The sequence below is a fragment of the Zonotrichia leucophrys genome, chromosome Z (assembly GCF_028769735.1).
Source record: "Zonotrichia leucophrys gambelii isolate GWCS_2022_RI chromosome Z, RI_Zleu_2.0, whole genome shotgun sequence".
Classification (NCBI taxonomy): Eukaryota; Metazoa; Chordata; class Aves; order Passeriformes; family Passerellidae; genus Zonotrichia; species Zonotrichia leucophrys.
The window spans coordinates 32,954,398-32,979,074 of NC_088200.1; the positions used below are offsets into that span (position 1 = coordinate 32,954,398).

Below are 24,677 nucleotides of genomic sequence, written 5' to 3' on the forward strand. Positions count from 1 at the left end.
TTTTTACTAATGGGTGTGTAAGATAAACAAGGATTTATCTTCAGTGTAATTCTAAAAATCTGGCAATAATGGGATATTGTCTATAATGGGATATTGTTTCCAGAGCTTCTTTACTGGATGTTGCAATTAATTTACTTTATTTCTACTTTCTCAACAATTTGCCAGTAGTATCTGTAGTAGTAGATAGTTTTAGTAGTATCTACTGCAGGATATTTTTATGTAAATGTACAGTGATAATAAAATTTAGTTACATGTATGTATATATATGTGTGTGTATTTAGCTACATATATACGTATGTATATATGTGTTTTGCAGAAACTTTCATTAATGCAGCCTTTAACATGCATAGTTTTAATTCTGCTTTCCTTTGCATTTTAGTAACAATTTAAAATAAAAAGATTCTGATTTAGGAAAACTGCAGAGGAGGTGTAAAGTAAAGAACATCTCTCAATGCAATATTTTTATATTTCCAAGGAATTACTGCCTGTCACACAGCAAGTTTCAAGTGTACTTGCTGTATGTTTCTTTTACGTATTTTACAGGTAGTATAGTTTATGAAACTAGATTTAAGAAGGATATTGATCTTCTCCTGGGAAATTGTTCATGTAGAGATTTTATTTTATTGAAAAGTTTTGTTGCATTTAAAATGCAGGCTAAGATGGTTATGATTAAAGAACATTAATGAAAAAAAATATTTTAGGCTATTATACTTAGAATGAGTACATCCAGTTGAATAATACCTGTTACAGCTTTGTGCATTGGTGATGCGCAGATAGGTCTGTGTTGATGGGTTTTTCAAGTTCAGAAATTCAATATTTCTGTAGAAGTAGAACAGATCTTTTCCTCAGAATGGCCCAGATAATAGACAATCTGCTACTAAGAATTCCATTTTTCCTTTAGTATAGGTGAATTAGTTATTTATTTCTTTTCCAAATTAAATGCCACTTCTTCAGGTGCCTTATTGCAATTCTTGATGCTCAGCTTGGATGGATGCTGGATGCTTAGCACCAGCAACTGAAAAAACAGCTGGACCTAGTATTTGATGTTCGTTATTATTTGAATCTTCAATTAGCTTTTCAAGATTCAGTAGTGGAAGAGGTGACAACTGCTTCAGTCAAGTATTTCTCATCAATTACTTGAAGAAAATTACATGTTTAGACACAGCCTGTATCTCCCACCTAGGAAAGGTTGAGAATGTTTTCCTAGTAGCTTCTGTGAAGCTCTATGCATAAGAAATTCAATATTTATATCTTTGGTCTCTTAGGAATAGCTGAAGAAAGATTAGAACAGGAACAAGGTGACAAAGCTATAAACATTTCTGTCACCAAAGTCAATCTTTAAGTTCACAGAGTTAGCTTATTGCAAGAGTCACACAGTCAATTCTGGCTAAAATCAGTGAAGTGTGGGTGTGCATATTTATAGTTTAGCATACGAAGGGAGATTTGCTGCCATTTCATTCCGTGGAAATTTGACTGCATACATGAGCTGTGAAGAAAAAACTACAAACTGTGTAGCTATCTTCCCTGTCATCAAAGCAAAACACCAGCTGAAGCGTGATGCAGTGCTTGGTTTAGAAATCAAAGCCCAAACTGTTCATTCATGTCTGAGGGTTCTTAAAGTTCTGTTTTGCACTAGATTGGTATCTTAGGGTCCTGGTAGGGTAGGCCTAGGAAGTCTTTCCCACTTATGTTCTAGGTGAACAGCAGGGCTATTACCATGAATGGGGTTTTTATTAGGGTATTCTTTCACCGCTCTTAGGGTATTGGGGTTTTGTGTTTTCTTTTTTAAAGTTGGAGGGAGGAGGTTCCCCTGCAGCAGTTGCTACCAGATGGTGAGGGCTGCTTGCAGTGCTGGGCTGCACTGACCTCTCTTCTCTTCCAAGGTGACTCTTACATTCTTAGGTTATTTGTGGGCACGGCAGATCGCTGCTTTCCAAGTGAGCAATCCAAAATGAGTGAATATCTACATAAAAATAAATACTGTTTTCTGCTTTCTATTTCTACACAAAATATAGTTCTTACCACTTAATTAGAATTAAGGTTTTTTTCTCTGTTCTTACAATGCACTCAGTTCAGCACCTTCAGGAAAGACTGGTCTACTCACCAAGCTCCTTTCTGCTTCAGGGAACCTGAATGTGTGTTATATGAGGGCTGTCAGTGGGTCACATGTAGAACTCTTGTCATTACAATCCTATCTGTATTTAAACTAAATCAGTTTCCTAATTTTTTTTAACAAATAGATCTTTGTCACTTCTGTCCCAATACAAAAAATTTCACTTGGAATGGTACATTGCATGTATGTCAAGACTGCTTGGAACTTAACTTGGCTAAGCAGTTGAGTCGGGATTTAGAGGTTATTTGTCTTGCAACCAAGGATTTACTGGAAAAAAGGTCAAACTACCTTGACCTTTTTGACAGAAATGTCAAAATGGATTCAGAAGCTGACTAGAAAGAGAATATGAAAGGAAATCCAAGATTAATTTAAAGCTATCAGGTGGAAGACTACAGGTATTCCTTCGATAAGATTTTTGTATTAAACTCTTTGATACCTTGCCAGTAGTAGAAATTGAACATCTTTAGTTGTGCAAAATGATCCTTTCTCTTACTTCCTGTGTACTTTTCATTATGATGGTAATATGTACCCATAATTAATCCAATGTAGTGTTTCAAAATTTTTGGGATAAAGGAAAAAATTGTGTCCAAACAGGTGCAAAAAAGCAGACAAAATCTATTTTGTTTGTTGCTTTGTCAAAATCAAGCTCCAGCCAATGAATTTAAAATAACATGCAAATTTTGCACAAAATTTCATCTCAATGTTACAGGAAAAAAATTTCAAACTTACAGATTTTTTTTTTCTTTTAGTTCTATAATATAAGTAAGGTCAGAGATTGCTTTTGTCACTAAATACAGAATATTGTAGTAATTTGTTATGCCTTTCTGTTACAGATTAACTAAACTCCAGATATTGGAACTTAGAGAAAACCAGTTAAAAATATTGCCAAAGTAAGTATTATATAGTTCTAGGAATTCCTACAGCATTTGTTTTAACATTAATCCATTCTACCTCTCTCCTAAAATCTAGCATTTTTCTAGTCCCTGCCTTGCAATTCTCGCTTACTTCATCAAACAAGCCTAGGCTGATGGTGATGCAGTTCCTGCTGTTTCTATGAGCAAGAGCAATGCTCAGTATTTTCCAACTAGGACTCTGGAGCTCCAAGCAGCTTAACAAATATACAAGAGGTCAATGAAGAAAGAAACAGATCCCAAAGATGGGATGTGAATAGCCACCCACAGAATCATGAATACATTGTGGTGTACTGTAAAAGTGATCTTTCTCTGGCAAAAGAAATTAGTAGAGTTCCTATTTTTGGTGGATGTAAGTAGTTTTGGTGGAGGAGGCGCTAACAACTGAATAGTCGCTCTGTCTAATTCATGCTAGGAAGCACTTGAATGCTGTAGGCTGAAGTGGAAACTGCCAGCTCTTCAAATACAACAGCCAGTTTTTTTTAGTGACTGTAACTAATTATTAGCATAAGACATGATCAAGGGTTATGTTCTATTGGGATTCCCTTTTTAAGTGCCTAGATACTGTACTGTGGAGTATGCAGTATAAACAAGCCAGAACTCCTATCTAGAATAACATGTACAGCATCAGAAAGTGTGAATTTACATCTTCAAAATGCGAAGCATTCTGTGGTATAAATACTCTCAATTCTATTCAGCTCTCTCTGCTATCATTAGTTTTTAGCAGAAAAAATTACAGGACATATAATTTAGAGTGGTAGCTCTCTAAATTAAGTTTCTCCCAACTGAGTAACAGTAGCTATAATTAAAACTTATAGCTAATAGATATTTTGTTTATAAGATCATTCTGACCTTAACTGCCATAATTAACACTAAGAGCATGAATTACATGAAATATTTCTAAAAATGTAGTTTGTTCTTCAGTGCTTAGACAGTAGTATGTGCTTTAATGTGTTTAAGTCAAACTGTCGAAGGTGCTGGGAAACTTTTTGTTGACCTCAGTGTTTTCAGAGTTCTGTTCTTCATTGAAAACTAAACAGTAACTGTCATGAAGAGCTCCTCTGTCCCATAATAATCTATGGTACATTCTGAGCTGCCAGCTTTATTATTCTATTCTGGTACTCTTATAGAAGATGTAGTACAGGTTTAAAAGGTTTAATAAGATACAGCAGTATGTCCTAATGTTTTTGCTATAGAATGCCAATATATTTCTGGTTTTCCTGTGATTCTCATCTTTCTAATGTTCTTACAGCAAATTCTTTCCTATTTGTTATAGGAAATATATTTGGATAAATTGTGCAGCATCAAACTAGCCCTCTTTCTGAGTAAAACATGCATATAATTTTCGACACTGAAGTATGAAGTGCTTGAAAGAATGTTAATCAAGATGAGTAATCAATGCCAACACACTACATCAACCTTACTTTATGCCAAATTTTATGCCAAATATGTATCATTTTTTTTGGAGCTTATCCACAGACAGAGACTGCAAGTGGCAGCATTATAATGCAAAACAGCTGGATGAAACTATTTCCACTGAAAGGAAAGCAAAAACACAGGGACTATTTTAGAGGCATTTTTCTGATGGGTAAATTGGAAAGATGGTCCAGTAAAAATATGGTACTTCTTTTTTTTTTTTTTTTTTTTAAGCTTCTGTGGCCTAATTTTTAATGAAGAGAGTTAGCATTTTAGAAAGAAGCAGGTTATTTGAGAGTATAATTACAGTGATGCAGGGCCCAATCTTGCCATCATGCACACTCCCTTTGAATTGTATGCCGCCTGATATAAGCTCTACTGTTAACCTTAGTGAAGCTGTCTGTATACAACAACAGAATTTGAGACATAATTTAGGCTATCTGATCCCTTAGAATTGAGTTGAATTGATGCCAAGTTCAACAATATGAATTATGAAAGAGGCTTTCAGTTTATGGGGGGATTATGCAGCACCTTGTCAAAGATGAAAATAGGTGTTACTCTCTGATCTAGTTAGTGTTTGTTTCAACATCATTTGGCATTGAATTTTCTTGCTAACAGTAACATTATTGGAAGCCTTGCTTGCGTTTTGTCTTGCAGAAAAGCAAGAAGATATTAATCCTAGAATATCTGATAGTGCTATTATGTAAACAGCAGGGAAAGGAGGGAATATTTTGGACACCCTCATCTTGCAAACACATTTGTGTATGTTTTGTCATTGAGCAGATCTGATTGCTAGATCAGAGTCATTTGGGCAAGGGAAAAAAGGGCCCCAAGTCAATAAAGTTAACTTGTCATCCTGACATTGTTACGTAACATTGGTTTGCATAGTGTGGTCTGTGCAGTTGCAAAAGCTACAGAATACTATGTTAGATTCTTTGAAAGGAGTTCTTCAGCAGTGCTCCTGGGAGACTCTTTGGGGCAAATTTATTAGGAACATGCAGCACTAAAATTGATATTGGCATAATCTCAAAAAGCTTTGAGAGCTCAATCTTCTGCAGGATTTCAGAGGGACTCGTATAAGTTTTGCCAGAAATTGAAAAATAATATTAGCTTTCTGATAGTCATCCAATTCATTACCTTCAAGAAATGAGGGAGTTTGTTTCTTAGAGTCTTCTGAAAATGGTATTTTCACATTTTATTGGGGTTTTTTTCCTTCTCTAGCACAGTTAGCTAGAGGCTTTCCTTCAAAGCCTGTGTATACTATTTGTATAGTGCAAAAAAGGCTTCTGCTGCTTTTGTCTTTACCTGCTTATGCTAAATTCCTTGTTTGTCCCTAGCTTAATTACTCCAATGTCATGAAAATCAAATTTCTAAACAGATGTTAAGTCTCCTCCTTGGAGATTATTCCATGAATAATATTAATAATTACATTAAATTACTTTCAGTAAATATGACATTTTCCAGCATATTATTTTTGAACCGTATGTTCAGAGCAACCATAGATTGTACTGTACTTGAGGGAAAACTGAAGCTTTGAATAGCTGCATAGAGCATCTTGTGCTCATGGAATTGTTTCTTGAAGAAATTGTGTGTGTGTGTGATATTCTGACAATATACAAGACTCTGCCATTTCGAAGCTCTTACATTTAATTTTTCCAGAATTTTATAATATGAACATAGTTGCAGTTTATATATGACAGTTTTATATACTTCTAATTGTGATTTTTATATACTACTAATTGTTCTGTGAAAATCTCTTATTAAATAAATATATGAATGTTTTCATATGAGGGATTCACACTCTCTTAAAAAATACTTCCAGGTAGAACTGCTGTTGACTGTGAAGTACCCATTGTGACCACATGTGCAGTGGTAGATAATCTCTATGGAGTCCCCAAAGTGCACTTAAATAGAGGAAAAACTTTTCCAAAACACAGCTTAAAGTAATGGATCTTACTTTTATTTCAGACATTGATTTAGTATTTGCCATAAGTTAGGTTAAAGAGTATTGATGTGTCACAGAGTCCAATGTAGTAATCTCATTTAATGTGTGACTATTAGAGTTCCAAACCATATCACATGGAAGCAGCGTAGCAGCCTGGAGAGGTACAAAGGTGGTGTTGCATACTGTGATTCAACAGTACTCTTCTCCTGGTCACTAGTCTTCCTTTGAGAAGAAAACATGTAGTTAACCAGCCCTTGACTGCTGAAGGGACATATTGTGACTGGAGATGAAAAGCTGAACCGCTCAAAACTCGTTATCATGAAGATTTCTTTACTGGTCTTTAGTTTTTGCATGCTCATCGTGCAGCCTCAAGTGTGTTGCAGTGTATGCTTTGTATGATGCTCAGCAGTCTGCAGGATCAGTAATATCTACCTGGTTGACCAGTGTGTGAATACTTTATCCTTAATTAGGTATTATTCCAGTTACAGAATAGCATCCCTGCTTAATACTGATTACTAGATTTTTGTAAATCTGGAAGATTTGATGTTGCTAGTATTTTCTTAATTTTCTTAATTTCTTAATTTTTTATTAATCCCCTTCCTGTGCAGAACTATGTCCAGACTGACTCAGCTGGAGAGACTGGACTTAGGAAGTAATGAATTCACAGAAGTGGTGAGTTTTGCCTTAAAGAGCTCAGCATATTTTATAAATCTTTTTATCCTTTGATCTGTTTTTAACAAATATGAAAACATGAACATCATCTTAAGAGTTCTGCTTCCAAGCATTATTTATACCCTACACTACTTTATGGAGCCTGTTATAAAAATCATGTGTGTGATCTTATGAATGAGAGTATGTTTCTACTCCATTTTAAAATAACACTCTGTTATATAGTGTGGTTACTGTACTGGTAAATAATTAAGAGTAATACATGTTTGAATTATAAACATAATTGTTAGGCTTAGAATAAATTCTAAACATTTATTGATTATCATGTATTGAATATTACAGTTTTTTGCTTAACCTGCTTTTATTATTGTGCACTATTAGATCCAAGGGAAAATATATTAAATTTGAATGTTGTTCAAAGCAGTATTTACAGTTGAAGTGCTCTGATTTTTCCTTCAGGATGCATTGACTTGTTTCCTGTTTGTATTCTCACAGGCAAATATATTTTGTATTTAAGGGTCACATAACATTTCTCTGCTTTTACAAATACTTTCCGGGGTAAAGGAATTTAAATAGAAGTATAATGAAACTTGCTGACCTGCAACACAATAGAGTCAAGCATTTGTGTGCCACTAGTAGAACATGCAAAGCTGAACACTTGCTTAGTGATATGGTTTGGAAAATAGGGGAGTGTGTTTAAGGAATTTTTCATTATTATGGTTAAACATCTAGGACTGCCGTATTCTCATCACAGGGTATATGTTTGTGTGGGAGCCTTAAACTAATGTTTAAATGACATCTTCTTCTTGGAAAGCGAGTTAGTTACTGGGAAAGAAAGTTATTGGGAGTCAGGACCGCAACTTCAGCAGAAATCCTGTCCACTGTATAACAAAATTTACTTAGCATTTATCTGAACTTGGCTGTACTTATTAAGGTGCAGTAGTACCTCTTTTGTATTGCTTTCTCTGGAGGGAAGTTTAAGTAGGGAAAGCATATGTGACATGAATGTTTACGAAGAAGAGGTCTTTCCCTGATAAACAAGACACTTCTTACAAGAAGTTATATTGAAAACATAATTGTGCACTTCATTTTATGGATGGAGTGGTTAGCTTGTATCATGGAGATGCACCCTTTGTTGATAGAAAAAATGAAGTTTGTTTTGATTTTCCTCCAAACAAAAAATCACTGTGGTTTTTGAAAAACAAGTCCTCTGAGTTGATGAAATTTAAAGGTTTTTAGGTGTCCTCCATCAAAACTGTACATGTAACATGTATTAGAGTGTGTGCCTGTTGAAGAAGAATACTTTCTGTAAAAGACACCAAACCAACAGAAAGCCTTTCTTTAAAAATTATTTAGTGCTGTGGTCAAGTTCTTCAAAGTCTTTATATATCTGGTAATATATTTTCATTTCAAAAGTGAGTTATCTGGGTTTTCTTTGATGACCCAGCGAAAAAAGTGGGTACAACAGCTACAGTAACATATTACTAAAGTTGCAATAGACAAATCACTGGAGTTGGTTTTGCCATTCACTGGGGATGTTTCATAAGATTTTTTTTTAAATGGCTTCCTATTACAGCCTGAAGTACTTGAACAACTGAGTGGATTAAAGGAATTTTGGATGGATGGTAATAGACTAACACTTATTCCTGGGGTAAGTTCTTTTGTTGTATTAAACATACAGTATTTTAAATTACACAGGCACTTGCTTTGTCAGTGATCATGTACATTGAAGTTGTAATTTTAGTGTTACTTAAAGCCAAAAGGATAAATGGCACATGAGTGCCTAACTGGCCCACTTAGATATTATGACTGATCACAAGAGTTGCATTCATAGCTTTTTGGTGTTTTTTTTTTTAATTGAAAGTTATATATTTCTCGTCTAAAAATTATGTTGCAATTCAGGAAAATGAGTAAAAGTCTTAAATCAAATTTAGGTTCGAATAGCCCTTCCAAAAAGGGATTATTCTATGTTAGATAGCAAGCAGGAATATGTAGGATAAGTATGTTGTGTGGCTTTTTATTGGTTACAGTTGTAAAACAGAAGTGCCAGTTCCAGTGCTGTGTAAACAGGGAGCATAGACAGTTCCTGAGAAAACAGTCTGTTTACTTTGTATGGGTTCCTGACATCTTTCATTACATGTGGTCCAGGCTGACCTATTATTACACTACTTGAGAGTCTGTGCTTAAGTTTTAGCAAACTAATAGATGAGTATTTGAAATTTGGGAAGCATCTGGCTTGTTTTCAACCTTAAAATCACTAGCGGTCATGTGAAATGTGGCCTTCCTGTCTGATCAGTAGTCTTTTCTGCTGTCTTTCCATCAGCTAACTATTAGACAGTTGAGTGTTTGGATTGTAAAATACGAGCTGAACTGTGTTTTGCAGCAAAATAAAACTGTATTTCTGAGAGTAAAGATTTCAGTAGACAAATGTGCATAAATTTTCAGGCTTATGCTTGGTTTGTGTAGAATGGTAATGCAAGCTTATATTTTGGCTTGTTTCTTTCAGTTTAGTACAATTAGGGATTAAGTTTTGTTTTTGAGGATGCAGTTTTACACAAAAGGCAAAAATGAGCATTAAAAGTCTACTGGTGCATAATGATGTCCTCACATTGTCTCTTTCTCAAGTCTGTTCTAAAGTTTCAGTTACTTGATTCATGGTAACTAATCAAACCATTGAATGCAGAAGACTGACATTAGGGATATGCAGAGCGGCTGTGGGGTGTCTCTCTGTGCACAAATATCAGCTTTCCTTATCTGCACAAAATACATAATTTGAAAGTTTGTATATTTTGCATAAAATTGTGTTTCAGTACTCCAAGTCTTTTCCTCTGGCATTACACTTGAGAGGTCAAATCTGCTGGATTTTTTGTTTTGAACTTGCACTTTTCTAGAATGCATTATTTTCTCTTGCTTTCAGTTCATAGGCACTTTGAAACAACTGACTTACTTGGATGTTTCTAAAAACAACATTGAAGTAGTCGAAGAAGGTATTTCAGGTTGTGAAAGCCTGCAAGACCTACTGTTATCCAGTAATTCACTTCAGCAACTGCCAGAGTCTATTGGTTTGTATTTTAAGTTAATTCATGTTGTTAGAAGCCTGTAGTTCAGACACAGAGAACTTGAGAGTACAAAAATTATATTCTAGATCTGTTTGAATTCAGTAGAAGTGACAGTTCTTGATAAAGCTGTAATGCATGGCTGAATAATAACTTAAAATTAGTTTGGAGCACTTTTACTTTATACAGTAGTTTGTAAATGTATGAAAAACTGCTGTCTCTATCAGAAAACAAAACCAATTTCTTTTTCTCCCTGGCCCTACTCGCAGTTTACGTTGTAAACTGGCAAACAAATTCTGTAAGCTCATCTCCTTGTTTCCTTAGGAATACAGCACTATAGGCACACCAGGGAATAGAGAAGATGTGGTGGCTGGCCCATAATGTTGGGTTTTTTCCCCTCTTAATTTCAAGTTAAAACTCAGCTTAATTAACTCAAATGTCCATTTTGATTTGTCCCTATGGTTATAGGTTCTCTGAAAAAGGTGACAACACTTAAAATTGATGAAAACCAGTTAATTTATTTGCCAGACTCCATAGGAGGGTAAGTATTTCACCAAAATAAGGAGTTGAATTTCTTTTCTGAACACTCTTCTGTAACAGTGGCTCCTCTCTCTGAGTTTTTTTACAACTACTTGATGTAATTTCTTCTACATCTTAATGCTGTAATACAATTTAAAGAAAGAGTTTTCATCTTAGTTCTGCTTTGCAGCATGTAGGTTCCTATCATTTAATACCAAAGAACATATATTCCTCACTGAATGCAACCACCGATCTATAAAACAAAAATTGAGTGTGACAGAAAACAAGATACTTATAGAGTCAGTCAGCTTTCTAAAACTGTATTTTTTTGACAGTAACATGGCTGTGGTAAATATTGCAAATGATTGCCGAATCTCAAAAATCTTGTAAAAAGTAAATATGAACATGTATTTATCTTTTTTATATATATATGGAGAACTTTCAGCTGTCCATCAGCAAGTTTTTTTAACATATATTTTGGTGTTCAGCAATTTCATTTAAAACTTGCAAATAATAGCAAAAATAATTCGCTCACAGTTATGCACTGTACAAATGTACAACGATTTCCAATTTAATTTCATATGTTTTAATTATTATAGCTTATCTTTTATTGTCAGAGTTTACAAAGTACTTCTTCACTGCCAGATTCTTAGGTTCATGGTCTGTAACTCTTGAAATTCTTTGCTTGTTCAGAAGCTGCATTCAGCTCTAATTTGACTGTGATCTATCTCATTCTGAATGTTTTTAATGCCTTACACTGGCATGTTGTAATGTAGTACACAAGCATTCAATGTTGCTGGCCTCACTTTTTTTCTTTGTGAGGACAGTGTAAAGGAGATTTTAAAAAATTAGGCAAGCTCAAAACAGAATCAAAAAACCTGCAATCAAGTAAGAGGAAAAAACACCCACCCTAAGACACATTTTAGGCCATCAGTAAAGAATTCTTCTTGGATTTTAATTCCTTAGGGTTTATTTTGAACTACATTTGTGATTAATAATTAATAGTAATGTTAACTTCATTAAAACTGCAAGTATTCAATTAATGTTTGATTAATTAATCTGTATGGAGGAAATAATTTTTTTGCAGGTTAATATCAGTGGAAGAACTGGACTGTAGTTTCAATGAAATTGAAACATTGCCTTCATCTGTTGGGCAGCTCTCAAATATAAGAACATTTGCTGCAGATCATAACTTTTTAACTCAGCTGCCATCAGAGGTATGTATTTAATTCCAAGTCTGTAAAATGAGTATTTTAATGTGTTTATATAGTCTTTACAACTTGTGAATAACAAGTTAGTATTTTTTGAGAGGATTTTCTTTGTATATGTTTTTAAAGGAGGATGCATACAAAAATACAAGTTGATAAGTAATGAAATTTGATTTTTTTTTTAAGCAACGAGTAGGAATTTGTTGATGTGAATTGAAAGTAAAAGGTTTAATATGTAAGAATAAACTTTCAAGGCAAAATAGCCTCAGAACTAATTGTTTTTAAAACCTTCATATTTATTTTGTGAAGATGAATTCTTTGTGTGTTTTTTTTTTTTAGATTGGAAACTGGAAGCATGTAACAGTGTTGTTTCTGCATTCTAATAAGCTTGAATTTCTCCCTGAAGAAATGGGTGATATGCAGAAATTAAAAGTCATCAATCTGAGTGACAATAGGTTTGTGAATGCTTTTAATCAAGTAGAAGTTGTATAAAATGCAACAATAATGTAGAGGGATTGTTCTAAGTACATTATGGCTATCTGTCTTTATCTCACACATAGCTCAGAAGGTGACTGAGATGTATTTAATGTATTATTGTCATATTCTGGATATTGCAGCTTCATTATATTAAGCTGTCTTTTTTTAATGACCTGGCAGGTGCATTGAAGTGCAGCTTCACTACATTTGTGATTGTTACCATCTGTTTTTCTAGGGAATTATTTTGGTTATTTCCATAAAGCTTTTTGATTCTTAGTTAAAATTAACATATTCTTGAATTGCATATGGAGTGCCCAACAGTATCATAGGATAGTGTAAAAGACCTTGGTGTTCTGTGCAAGGGGGAAAAAGTTGCCTTTTATTAGAGATGGTCATTAAAAATAGACAAAATGTTTATCTTTGGGGAATTACTAGTTTATAGAATTGAAGTACTGGGAGAGAGAACTAGCAGAGAGAGAGAATAGGAGAGAGAACTCCTATTCTGTCAATCTGGCTTCTCTGTACTCTGTCTGTAGCTTGATTTATCCCTTAGTGCCAGAGCACCCATTATCCATGACAGCGTATTCCCCATACCTGTATATTTTAGAAAAAAACCGATTTTCAGGTGTAGTTGGCATGTATATTGACAGATAAAATGGTGATGATTCAGATTTATTAATTAACCTTAATTGTCTTTGTATTCAAGTCACCCAGTTCCCAGTTGAGTTAAATTCAGGTCACAATGTCACTTCTTTATTTTAAGCTACTTGCTATACTGGGCAGACAAGTTTTTCTTGTTTGGTTGTTTTTTTTTTAAATTGAATTTAAATTACATGTTGTAGCCTTTCAGCTCTCACTATTTATTAAGGGAACTTCATATGAAAATATCCTTTTAAAATATTTTGCAGACTAATGCAGGATTGTGTAAAGTCTTAACGGTATGGCTAAATGTATTTATATAAATTCTTGTAATTTACAGACTGAAGAATTTACCATTTACTTTTACAAAACTGCAACAACTCACTGCTATGTGGCTATCAGACAATCAGGTGAGATTTTTTAATATTGAAAATAAATGATTGTGGACTTGATTCCTAATGGGGTTGACAAGAACAGAGCCATCTGTTAAATAAAGAAACTTAGTACTGTGCAAATTAATACTTTCTGGACATTACTATGTCAGTTCTCCTTAAGTAACCAATACTGAGCTTACCTGTCTCTGGAGGCTCATAATCCTGGAGAAATTCTGTGCTGTGAGGAAATGCAGTTTAACATATATTGGGAAGTTTTTTTGTTTTGTTGTGTTTTCTGTGGGTTTGGTTGGGGTTTTTTTAGGTTTTGTTTGTTTGTTTTGTCTGTTTGTTTGGGGGTTTTGTTTTTCTGTTTTGCTTTTTCTTTGTTTGGTTTTGGTTGTTCTTTTTGGGGGGGGGTGTTGTTTTGTTTTTGGTGGGTTTTGTAGTTTTTTGGGGTTTTGTTGCTGTTTTTATTTGTTCAGGCTATTTTACTCAGGTGAGTTTAGTGCTTGATAAGCTTGAACTTGAACATGTAGCCCGCTGTTGCTTTCACAGCTATACCAGCGGGGAAACTCAGCATGCCTGATTTTCAGTTACGTTTTTGCCACACCTTTGAACTGTTTGAAGCTGTTAAGCAATAACTCCTATGCTTGTATTTTTCCTTTTTATTAAATTCCTTGATATTATGCTGATTTTCTGAAGGGCATTAAAGTGTGCAGGGCTGTCAGAAATCTAGTAGCCTCAGATGTACACTTTTAGTAAAACAGTAATTTCAAGAATCTTCTGCCTTTCCCTATAAGGGGTGGAGGATGTTCAATCTAGTCTCAAAATGAAAAAACAAGGATGCTGAGTTTTTCTCTTTATATGATTGTCTGCAGTTTTAAATAGCTAAATATATCCATGCATTTCTGATCAGTGTGCTTTGGGATAGTAGTAAGTACTAAAAAGAAACCGAGTTACTTTTTTACTATCTAGTGATTTCTTTTCACAAAAGCTGTTGCTGAGTTTGTCCTCAGTCAAAAAGACTGTCATCAATTAAGTACAGACATATTAATTTTGTCATTTTATGAAAATTACTCAGAGGAGAAATGGTTTAATTCAAGGGAAAGTAGTCTTCAAAGTCATGGCACAGGCATGCTCTGTGATATGTAGGTCATATTTACTCTCTCTCTCTCTCTCTCTATATATATATATTCTCATAACATAGCCTTCTTTCATTTACTTTCTAGTCTAAACCACTTATTCCTCTTCAAAAAGAAGCTGACCCTGACACACAGAAAACAGTACTTACTAATTACATGTTCCCTCAGCAACCAAGGACTGAGGAGGGTAAGGAATTTCTGAAATTACCTGTCACAGTGGTCACTGTTGAAAATAATAATGGGAAGGCTTCCCGCTAATTATGATTTTCACTAAATAATGCTTAAATACCTAAATGCTTAAAGTTTGGAGTATGCTTGCAGGAGAGGATAAGTTGTGTCTGATGAATGAGAGCACTAACTTAATGAGATTTAGATGTTGGTAAATTTTAGATGAAACTGTTTCAGTGAGTAAGGTGAGAAATGGACTGATAGGAGCATGTTCTGTGGTGGTTGCCACTCCCAGCATGACACCCTCATTCCTTCCAAAAGAGCCTAATGGTTTGGGGTGAAATTCTCTTAAGCAAGCATTAGCTTCAAACTGACTATTTTAGCAAACTATTTCCTTCATTACCAATTATGTATTTTTTGAAAAGTACATAGTATTCTCTGGTATATTTTGAAATTAAAAAAAAAAAAATCAGTCCAGAAAAAGCATATTGTTCACATGTAGTTTGAACTGGTTTTATAAAAGGTCAGGTTCCTGGCTTTTGGTCAGGAACTCATAATGATAGTGAAGTTTATTGTAATATCTTCTGATGTATTAAAATTTTAAGTTCACCTGTTAAATGCAGAGTAACAAATATTTCATTGCACTTACTAAGTCCTAAAATTAAATATTTTTCTATGTCAGATATAGAAGTGGTTAATATGAACAGTCTTCATATTGCTAGTGAAGGATATACACTTTCTGGGTGGTAGTGGCAAATTTATTAGACTATTTGTCAAGCTAAAAGTAGAACCTGGCTGATGTAACACCAAGACATGCTAAAATAAGAGACATCGGGTACCTGCAAGATTTTTTTAATCTCTTGTAAAATTAAGCAAGAAATACTTGTATCTAAAGCCCCCGTCAACTGCATAAGTGCTGCAAAATCATGCAGATTAACTTAACCTCCAGTTTTAGATGCTTACATTGCTTTAGGATTAGTGAGAATGCAGGTTTTTCTCACTAAGTCATTCTTAATTTTCATTTTTAAATTTGCATTAAATTAAATCAGATGAATGTTCTTACCTGTGCTTAATGATGATAAGCACTGATAATAGGCTATATAAATCTATGCAAGTATAATTCATCTTTATTTATATACACACACACAAATACATTATTTCATATTTATGTATAGAATAAAACCATTCAGCAGAGATCTGCTGAAAATTTTTGAATGTGAATGTTAGGACTAGTGTACAACTGAGCATATGATTTTCTTTTTAAAGATAGGGATTCTTCTAATATAAAAGTACAGCCAAATTCATAAAGCAGTGGCATTGCATCTAATCTTCAATTAACGATACTGTTAGTCTTTCATCTTTTAAAAAGAACGAATACAAAAGCACATCAGTCCCACTCAAGAGAAGGAAAAAGTGTATATTTTGTTTTACCTAGTGTAGCCCATTCTTACACAAGGTTCTTTGGGTTTTTTTTCCCAGTTATGTTCATATCTGATAATGAAAGTTTCAATCCATCTCTGTGGGAAGAACAGAGGAAGCAGCGTGCTCAGGTGGCATTTGAATGTGATGAAGACAAAGATGAGAGAGAGGCACCACCTCGGGTTGGTATTGAATTTATTTTTGCCTACATGGTGCTTCCTTCCCTCTTACTTTCACCCTTAATCTCAGCCTTTTCCCTACTTTGGTAACGGGTTTTACTCTGCTGAATAAATCAAGTCATCAGTTTAGAGTATCTAGCAGGATGAAACACTATGGTTTGGATATTTTTGTTCTGTTTCCTTTTAGTTTGGGCGTTATTTGGCCAAGTCATTTTCGGTAGGACACAAGGGAAGAGCTCAGGCTTATACTTGGCAGTGTAGGGCCTACCTAGGATGCTACCTCACTAATGGATAACAAGCAGGGAAAGTATGATAAATCCTGATTTTATTTTGAGTGAATTACACTTGGCTTAATCCTTGCTTGGAGTCATTGGACATGTTGGGGGAAAAGGAGTGAAAGTGATTTGTAATCTTGCCTGGTTGTATAAGCTTATGTCTGCCTCACTGCCAGCAGATTTGAGTATCAAGGTGGACATCCTAGAGTATTCAGTGGTGTGGCCTAATTAATTATTTGTTTTAAAGCTCATGTTTTAGTTCTGACATTTAAATAAGTGTAGAACCTTATTGCCTTTTGTTACACAGGAGGGCAATCTGAAGAGATATCCAACTCCATATCCTGATGAACTGAAGAATATGGTCAAAACAGTCCAGACAATTGTGCACAGACTAAAGGATGAAGAATCAACTGAAGATAATGCCAAGGAGTCAAAACGAGAAGTCCAGACAGTTTCTGTAAAAGATGTGGGGGTAAAGGTTAGAGATAACATTATCTTCTGGTTTTGCAAGAAATTCCAAAGACTAACGTGTCATTGATTCCTTTTAATTCTCTTTTCCCTCCCCTCTGAGTCTTTAGCAAGAAAAATTGTTAGATTACAGAACCAGTTTACCTCTTCCCCACCTAAGGAGGTCTGTAACAAATGTCTGGTTGGCAGTAGCAGTCTTCCTCCTGCACTAGGAACAAGAAAAGTGACCTAATTCTCAGGCACATACAAACTGTGAATGTGTTAAGGAGCTGCCTTCTTTGGTTCCTGGAGGATGGCATCTTTGTCATCCTCTGATCCTCTTTTATCTGCCAATCTTCACAATGAAATTTGGATCATCTCAAAGGTTTTTACTCCTCTTGACTGAAAGCTTTGTGTGGTAACAAGCAGTAATAGCAGACTGGCAAAAGTGTCCCAAGTCTCTATGAGCTTGCTGCAGTGTGATAGAAGATAGGAATAATTTTTGGTGCTCACATAGAATCATTGCAGGTACTGGCCTGTTTGATTTTTTTCATATGATTGGAAATATAATGGTACATATTGACACCAGTAAGGATGAAAGTCAGAGTGATTGACATAGGGTAGAGACTGTAGCTTAGTTATCTAGTTTTCTTAGCATTTCGTACATGGTGCATTCTGTGCTTTATAATTTCAGAGCTCAGATTTTTCCATTCCATGTTTCCATTCCATGCAGAATATATAATGCTGGATCTATATGTTGTTAAAAACATTTCAGGATGCTTTCTCTGCTAATACTCTTCATTTTGTAGACCTCAGAAATTGGTTCAATAAAGAACAAAGCCGATGAGAGAAAGCAATATTCAGCAGGAAGCTCTGTGCAGAAGCCTAGTGAACCAGAAGCTGAGCACAGCACTGCAAATTCACAGATGACTGCACTTGTTAAAACCTTGCAGAACACGAAAACAACTGTCAACCATGAGGACATGCTTGAGGTATGGCAGTGCAATGAGCATTATAGCAGTCAGAAATTGTGCTGGTGTTGTATTAAATTTGTTCTTCTGGGAGATGAAAATTTCTCTTGACAATAGAAGAAAATTGCCCTGCATAACTGTTGTAAATTCAGATGGTTTTCAATACAGTACAGTTTTCGCTTCAGATTTTGTTAAGTAAGAGTTGAAACAGATAATAAAGTTCATAATAAAAGATGCAGGCATTTAAAGAAAAATGATGTGAACTCAGTTAAAGATTGATATACACTGTGAAAAGACACATACTTCTGTGGAATTCTCCAGGTGTTTGACTGTCATTACTTCATTAAATAATCACTTTTAATTGTTGCTGAAATGAGAAACTATCAGATCAGTAGTAGCAATAAAATGTTTCTGTATCCAAGTGATTATACAAATGCATTTCAAGTGAAAAGTGATTTAAAAAGCATTTATTCCTCTGTATTTACTAGTAAGCTGTCGGGAATATTACCTGGAATATACTTACCTCTTCCAGTGAAGGACTTTAAACTTCTGAACTGTGCATCTCTCTGTCAAACACCATGTATTTATTTATTTAGAAAGCTTGAGATTTATGACAAATTGAAAGCTGTCAAATGGAAGCTGACATTCAATCGGTTCCCAGTTACAGCCTGTAAAATACTTTTTTCATAATTGCAGCAGTGCATTTTTTTTGCCTGTTTTGTGTAAGCTGTGGAATGTGCCTATATTGTACAGTGAAAAGACTTGAGTGACAAGCAGTTTTGGCTGTCACTGGCTACTTCCCCACTAGTATGTTCCTGCTTCTACGTTCTTTTTGAAAATACTGGTATTGGCTTTTTTAATTTAAAAATGTGATTTTGGAAGATCATGATAGTCTAATGATAATGACATTAATTCTTTGTAGCTGTAGTAAGTACACAAGTCAGGTACAGTGACATCCTTGTTTCAGTGTATTTCCTTATTTCCTACTGGTAACGATGTTGCAGAATCCAGATAGCTAAACTTTGCTTGTGTGTAAGCTTTTAATTTCAGCATCGATTACACTTATATGTCACATCCAAGAGGAAGGGCATGTGGTAGATGAAGTGAACAGGTTGGTTGTTTGGATTGTAGAGAAAAGCAGATGGATTCTTACTTTTTATTTTTAATTAGGACTGTCATAGCTTGTTTGTTACGTCTCAGTCAAGTATGTCCTTCCTGCAGACCTAACAACTGGCCAGGTAATTGGTATCATGGGAAGGTGGTGCTCCAATAGGTTCCATGTGTTAAATGTTTCAAAACAATAAGAAAAAGTGAATATTGGCAGGCTTTGTTTGCAATTTGCAACATGGATTTTGTAGCAGGAAAATGTTTACTAGAAAAAAATTTCTGCTTTGAGGAAAGGTTTGGTGGGGATTTGTTTAGTCAAAATATTACTGAAAACAATTGAGTTTCGAAGACAAATGAATATTTATCTTCAGAAAGAGGGCTACAGTAGGAACAGAATCAGTTGCATGGCTGCTCTTGCAGCAGCTTTGTCTATTAATCTCTGTCATAAAGTGCATTGACTTGCATCTTTTGGTTCAGAACTAGTGATTACTAGCTTAGATGTATTCAGTATTGCTTTTTCTCTGCCATTGCTCTTGAAGTTAAATGACTTCTCTTCCTTTTGGAATTTACCCCAGCAAGCCACCTTTACTCTGTTTCTGTTAGACAGACTAGGCAGGCCAAGCTCCTTCAGTTTTTTCTCACAGCATACCTCTCCATTCCTAGGATTGTCTTGGTCATGGCTACTTTATAGCTGTTTCAGTTTGAGCTGTTTTCTTCAAAGCCAGTACCCAGCTGGTCATACGGTGCTGCGTGCTGCTTCAGCGATCACTCTGTGACTTGGACTCCACTGGATGCTCTCTCCAGTGGTAGAATGAAGGCTTCATCTGCTTGCTTCAATAAGTTTTTGCAGTTAAAGTTACCTGAGTGTCATCCCACAGAGTTCAGCAGTGACAATGCAAGTCTGCAAGTGATGCTTCTTAAAGATAATTCATTTGACTTGCACTGCAGACGCACTACAAACTTGTTTTGCCTATGTTATGTGGCTCATTTATCTTTTTACCCCTTTATTGTTTAGTGGGCGATAGTTTACACAGCATTTACTTACATTTGAACTCCTCTTCAAAATGGACAGGATAAAGCTGTTTTCCTTTTAGCAGGAGTCAGAAGAAATCTCCTCTGATGAAGAGATGAAAATGGCAGAAATGAGACCACCACTGATAGAAACCTCCATAAACCAACCAAAAGTGGTAGCCCTAAGCAACAGCAAAAAAGGTAAGATACCATAAAAAGCATTGGAAGTGTTTTGTGATTTCGATAATTTCTTGACTCAAAGTGACTAGTTTTTCAAATTAAATTAAGTAAAAGTATGTTTTATAAGTTTTAAAAGAAAGATTTTCCTAGTTAAGCAATGAAAGTGGGGAAAATACTGCATATACTGGAGTCCATGCTAGAGAAATTTGTGTTAATATCTTAGTTTTCTTGATTTTTGTCAGTTTAAATCAGACAGGAAGGGAAGTGGCATATGTTTTGGGGCATTTGGAGCTTGAACACACTCTTGATGTGCTTAAGAAAAGGATTGCAGAGAGTGGTATTTATTTTAGAAATTGTCTGTAACTCACCCTTCACCCAGATTTTCTGTATTCTTGCTGTGATAGGCAGCTGCTATAACTTGCTGCTATAGGCAGCATATCACTTTTTAAAATTTCTCTACAGAAGCTGTGCTCTCTTCCTAAGGTTTAAGAATAATCCTTTCTTGTGAAAACTCTTTCTCCAGGGTTATTTTACTATTTTATTTTTCTTTGCTCCTCTAGCATCAAAATTCTGAATCTGTTTTTTTATTAACTAAGTTTTATATTCTCTGAAATATAAATTTCTTCTGAGTAATAATTTCCTTAAGACTAAGAAATGGCCTAGGATTCAGGGAACACATGATATAGAAAGAGGATAGCGAATAATATTTTGCTTCATATGATATCCATGTCCAGTACTTCCAGGACAAAAAGCTTTTCTGGACATTAGATGTAAAAAGGTGAGATTTGGTGAGGAGAACCCCATGGTGGAAGTGGGAAGTCTGCTGAGGATCACATACAGATGAAAAGGTGGATGTTTACCAATGCTGTCCTTGGACTTTTTTGTCTGACTAAAGTACTAGGTCAAAACTTCTTTCTTGTCTCTGAAGACAGACATTAGTTCCACAAAATGTATGTGTTTGGCATCTGTAACTGGCTTGAAGCAAAAATTCAAAAATTTAAATGTATTTGTTTCTACACTCATGTCAGAATCACGGCTGCCTTGAATTGCCCCAGGGAAATTATTTTTATATGGATGTAGTATGTAAGTATGCATACACTATGCAAGAATCAATGTGCACAGGGGTAAATTACTCTGAAAATGTTGTCCTAAGGGATCTGCAAAGCATGGGGATGCATCGAATTCAAAATCTGCAGGAGAGCATTTTCCATTGCTGATTTTTTACTTTACTAGAAAGCTATACAGAGCTTATCCAGTGATCTAGATAGTTCCAGAGTACTTGATTTAGTTAATAGCTTTAATAATGATAGACTATTCAAAACCAGGAACAGCATACCCTTTCAAAATATTGCACGTGAAGCAATGTGCTTCGTTTTCTTAGAGGCCCACAGACTCATATAATGGGCAATTCTGAAATCCTTATAGTAACAGAAGTATGATTTGACAGATATTTTAAGGAAGTATTCAGTAATATAGAACTTGTGTATGACAAGGGAAATGGGAATGAAGCAAAAATTTAGTTTTAATTAGCAGATAAGGGCTGTTTACATTAGGCAAAATATTTTAAAATATAGGAACTATTTCCAACAGTATTTTGTAAGTTTAAATGAATTTTGCAAGGGTGTTAGCTTACATTTTAGTTTCTGGTAGTAAGGATTACTGAAGAACAACAGACAGTTTCTAAATACTATACATACACATATGAAATGGCTATTAATAAGATTGTGTGTCTAATTAAATTGACAAATTTTTATTTCAGATGATTCAAAAGATACTGATTCCTTATCAGATGAAGCTACCCACAATAGTAATCAGAATAACAGCAACTGTTCCTCTCCTTCTCGAATGTCAGATTCTGTTTCCTTAAATACTGACAGTAGCCAAGATATTTCTCTCTGTTCTCCTGACAAAGAAACACATGGTGCTGTTCTGTCCAAAATCAGGTTTGTAAGACACTGTAGACCAATAAGAAGAAACATTAGAAAAATGTTACTTATTATTTTATATGGTGTTCCTTCCTTTAATTCATTCATTCATTTATCATTAATTAAATATTTAAAATTTCAGTGTTTTATAATAGGGTTAATAATATTCTCTTAAGGTTAATAAAGTTCTGAAAAATTAAAAGGAAAAACTTTCAGAGACTAGCTTTAGTATACAATACAGGGTTCTCATTTCTCTTAATAATAGGGTATAATAATTTTATCTTTTTAAAGTTTTTATCCCTACAAAATACATCAGTATCCCATTTTAAAAGCTCTGTGTTTTTATTTGCTTACTTTTGAAAATCAATTTGATTGCTAACATGACCATTAAAGGTTCTTAAAAACTTATAAAGATTGGAATTACAGGCTGTTACTCTTCTAGGAGTTTTAGTTTAAAAGTGCCATTTTTCATAAAAACTGCTAATACAAACAGGAAAATTTTCCAAAATGGAAACTAAAAGAAATTAATAAAAAAGTAAGTTATTATCACTTTGTACTTCTTGACACTTTTGAACTGTTTTTAATTATTCTTGTTGAGTTTAAACAAACTTCTGAAACCATGGGATGTAAAAACATTGTTCAAATGAGCTCTTTATATAACACATTTCTTCAATAGAGGATAGCATATCATAAATCTGTTTCTTTGTCCTGTTTTGTATGCACAGCATGGTTACATATTAATAGTAATTTCTTTCTAAAATGATACTTAAAGAAATACATTCATTCTTAGGAGAATTTCTTTAAGAACCATCTTTTTTTCTTCCAGGCGGGAAGATGAAAATTTGAATAATCTCTTGCAAAATGGAGGAGAATTGAGTATCACAGTTGAAGAAAAACTAAATGTGCAAGAGAAGGTTACAAATTTGTCTGAATATGAATTGAGCATTGAAGAAAGATTAGGCCTCCTAGGAAAAGGTGTTGATCTAAGTACTCCTATGGAGGAGTCACAGAAATTAGACCAAATAAACATGAATATCAATAAACTTGTTAGTGAAGAGGCAGTGCCAGTTCCAGTAGAAAAGTTAGAAACACAGAAAATGGTTTCAGTAATGGGCTTTTTGAATAACAATGCAAAAGAAGAAAGTGAGCACTTGGAAAATGGAAATAAATACCGTGTAAATAAAGTAAATGGACTTGCTGAGGAAACAGTACATTCTCCTAGTAAAGAAAAACTAGCAAAAAGCACTACAGTTGATGGGGATTCTGCTGAGCTATCTGTTTCTAGAAGCACGGAAGATTTGTCCCCACAGAGAAGCGGTCCTGTGATGAAATCTCACAGCATCACAAGTATGGACAGTGGTGGGCTGAAAATCTATGATACTGTAAATGAGAATGGATCTCAACAACCAAACTCAGCAGTAAAATCAGGATCAGATACTGCAGATGGAAAAAACATAGTCCGAAGTAAATCTGCTACTCTTCTCTATGATCAGCCTTTACAGGTTTTTCCTGGGTCATCATCATCATCTGATTTAGTATCTTCTACAAAAACGGTGTTCAAGTTTGACTCAAATCACAATCCTGAAGGTGCTAATGTAGTGAGGGGATCAGTGACAGGCGGTGCACAGATGCTCTGTGCTCCCCAGTATAATATTCAGTACAGCAGCAGTGCAGCAGCAAAAGATGCCTTATGGCCCCAGAAACAAAACACCCAAGTAGAACAGGGCACTTTACCTCCTTCACGTCTGCTTAGGTCTGACAGTACAGAAACTCCCAGTTATGTAAAGCATTCTGGCAACATGAATTTTTCCAATCATAACAATGTCCGGGCCAGCGCTGTGTACAACACTCACCAGCGGATGGCTGGGAGACATGCAGATCTGTGGGCTGTTCCTCCCGGTGACAGACTGCTCCCAGGAGCAACCAGGCACACGCTTCAGAGGCAGAGCAGTGTATCTTCTACAGCTTCCATAAATATTGGGGATAGTGGACCTTCAAGACGAGCCCAGGTTCCTGAAGGGGACTACTTAACATACAGAGAATTGCATTCGATGGGCAGAGCTGCAGCGGTGATGTCGGGACAGCAGAGGCCTCTCTCTGCCCGGACATACAGCATCGATGGTCCCAGCGCGGCCCGGCCGCAGAGCGCGCGGCCCTCGGTCAGCGAGATCCCAGAAAGAACTATGTCAGTCAGTGACTTCAACTACTCGCGGACTAGCCCCTCCAAGAGATCAAACCCAAGGGTTAACTCCGAGCACTCCCTATTAGACCCTGCAGGAAAAACTAAAGTCCCTCATGACTGGAGGGAACAGGTGCTGCGACATATTGAGGCTAAAAAGCTAGAAAAGGTAAAAACAATCATTCTATATTTTTTTTTCTACTTTTCTGTTACCTAGATGTGGAATAAGGTAAACACTCTGTTTTGAACAGCTTTTAATTACTAGTGAAAATCTAATTTTGATCCTGCTTTAAAAAGGATAAATGTGTTTGTAATGATTATATGAGAAACACACTCAGATGGTAGAC

General features: G+C 35.2%; 1 protein-coding gene across 4 annotated transcripts in view; it reads left to right on the forward strand.

Annotated features, from left to right (window-relative positions):
- ERBIN (erbb2 interacting protein) overlaps positions 1–24,677 on the forward strand; it is a 121,133-nt gene that overhangs the window by 78,346 nt on the left and 18,110 nt on the right. For all 4 annotated transcript variants that reach the window (XM_064736726.1, XM_064736724.1, XM_064736727.1 and 1 more), the window contains 15 exons: positions 2,947–3,003; positions 6,994–7,057; positions 8,631–8,705; positions 9,972–10,116; positions 10,579–10,651; positions 11,717–11,846; positions 12,177–12,292; positions 13,294–13,363; positions 14,557–14,656; positions 16,117–16,238; positions 16,818–16,988; positions 17,767–17,949; positions 20,133–20,247; positions 21,986–22,169; positions 22,978–24,499. In XM_064736726.1, coding sequence (XP_064592796.1) covers positions 2,947–3,003; positions 6,994–7,057; positions 8,631–8,705; positions 9,972–10,116; positions 10,579–10,651; positions 11,717–11,846; positions 12,177–12,292; positions 13,294–13,363; positions 14,557–14,656; positions 16,117–16,238; positions 16,818–16,988; positions 17,767–17,949; positions 20,133–20,247; positions 21,986–22,169; positions 22,978–24,499 — 3,127 coding nt within the window. The remainder of the gene's footprint in view (positions 1–2,946; positions 3,004–6,993; positions 7,058–8,630; positions 8,706–9,971; positions 10,117–10,578; positions 10,652–11,716; positions 11,847–12,176; positions 12,293–13,293; positions 13,364–14,556; positions 14,657–16,116; positions 16,239–16,817; positions 16,989–17,766; positions 17,950–20,132; positions 20,248–21,985; positions 22,170–22,977; positions 24,500–24,677) is intronic.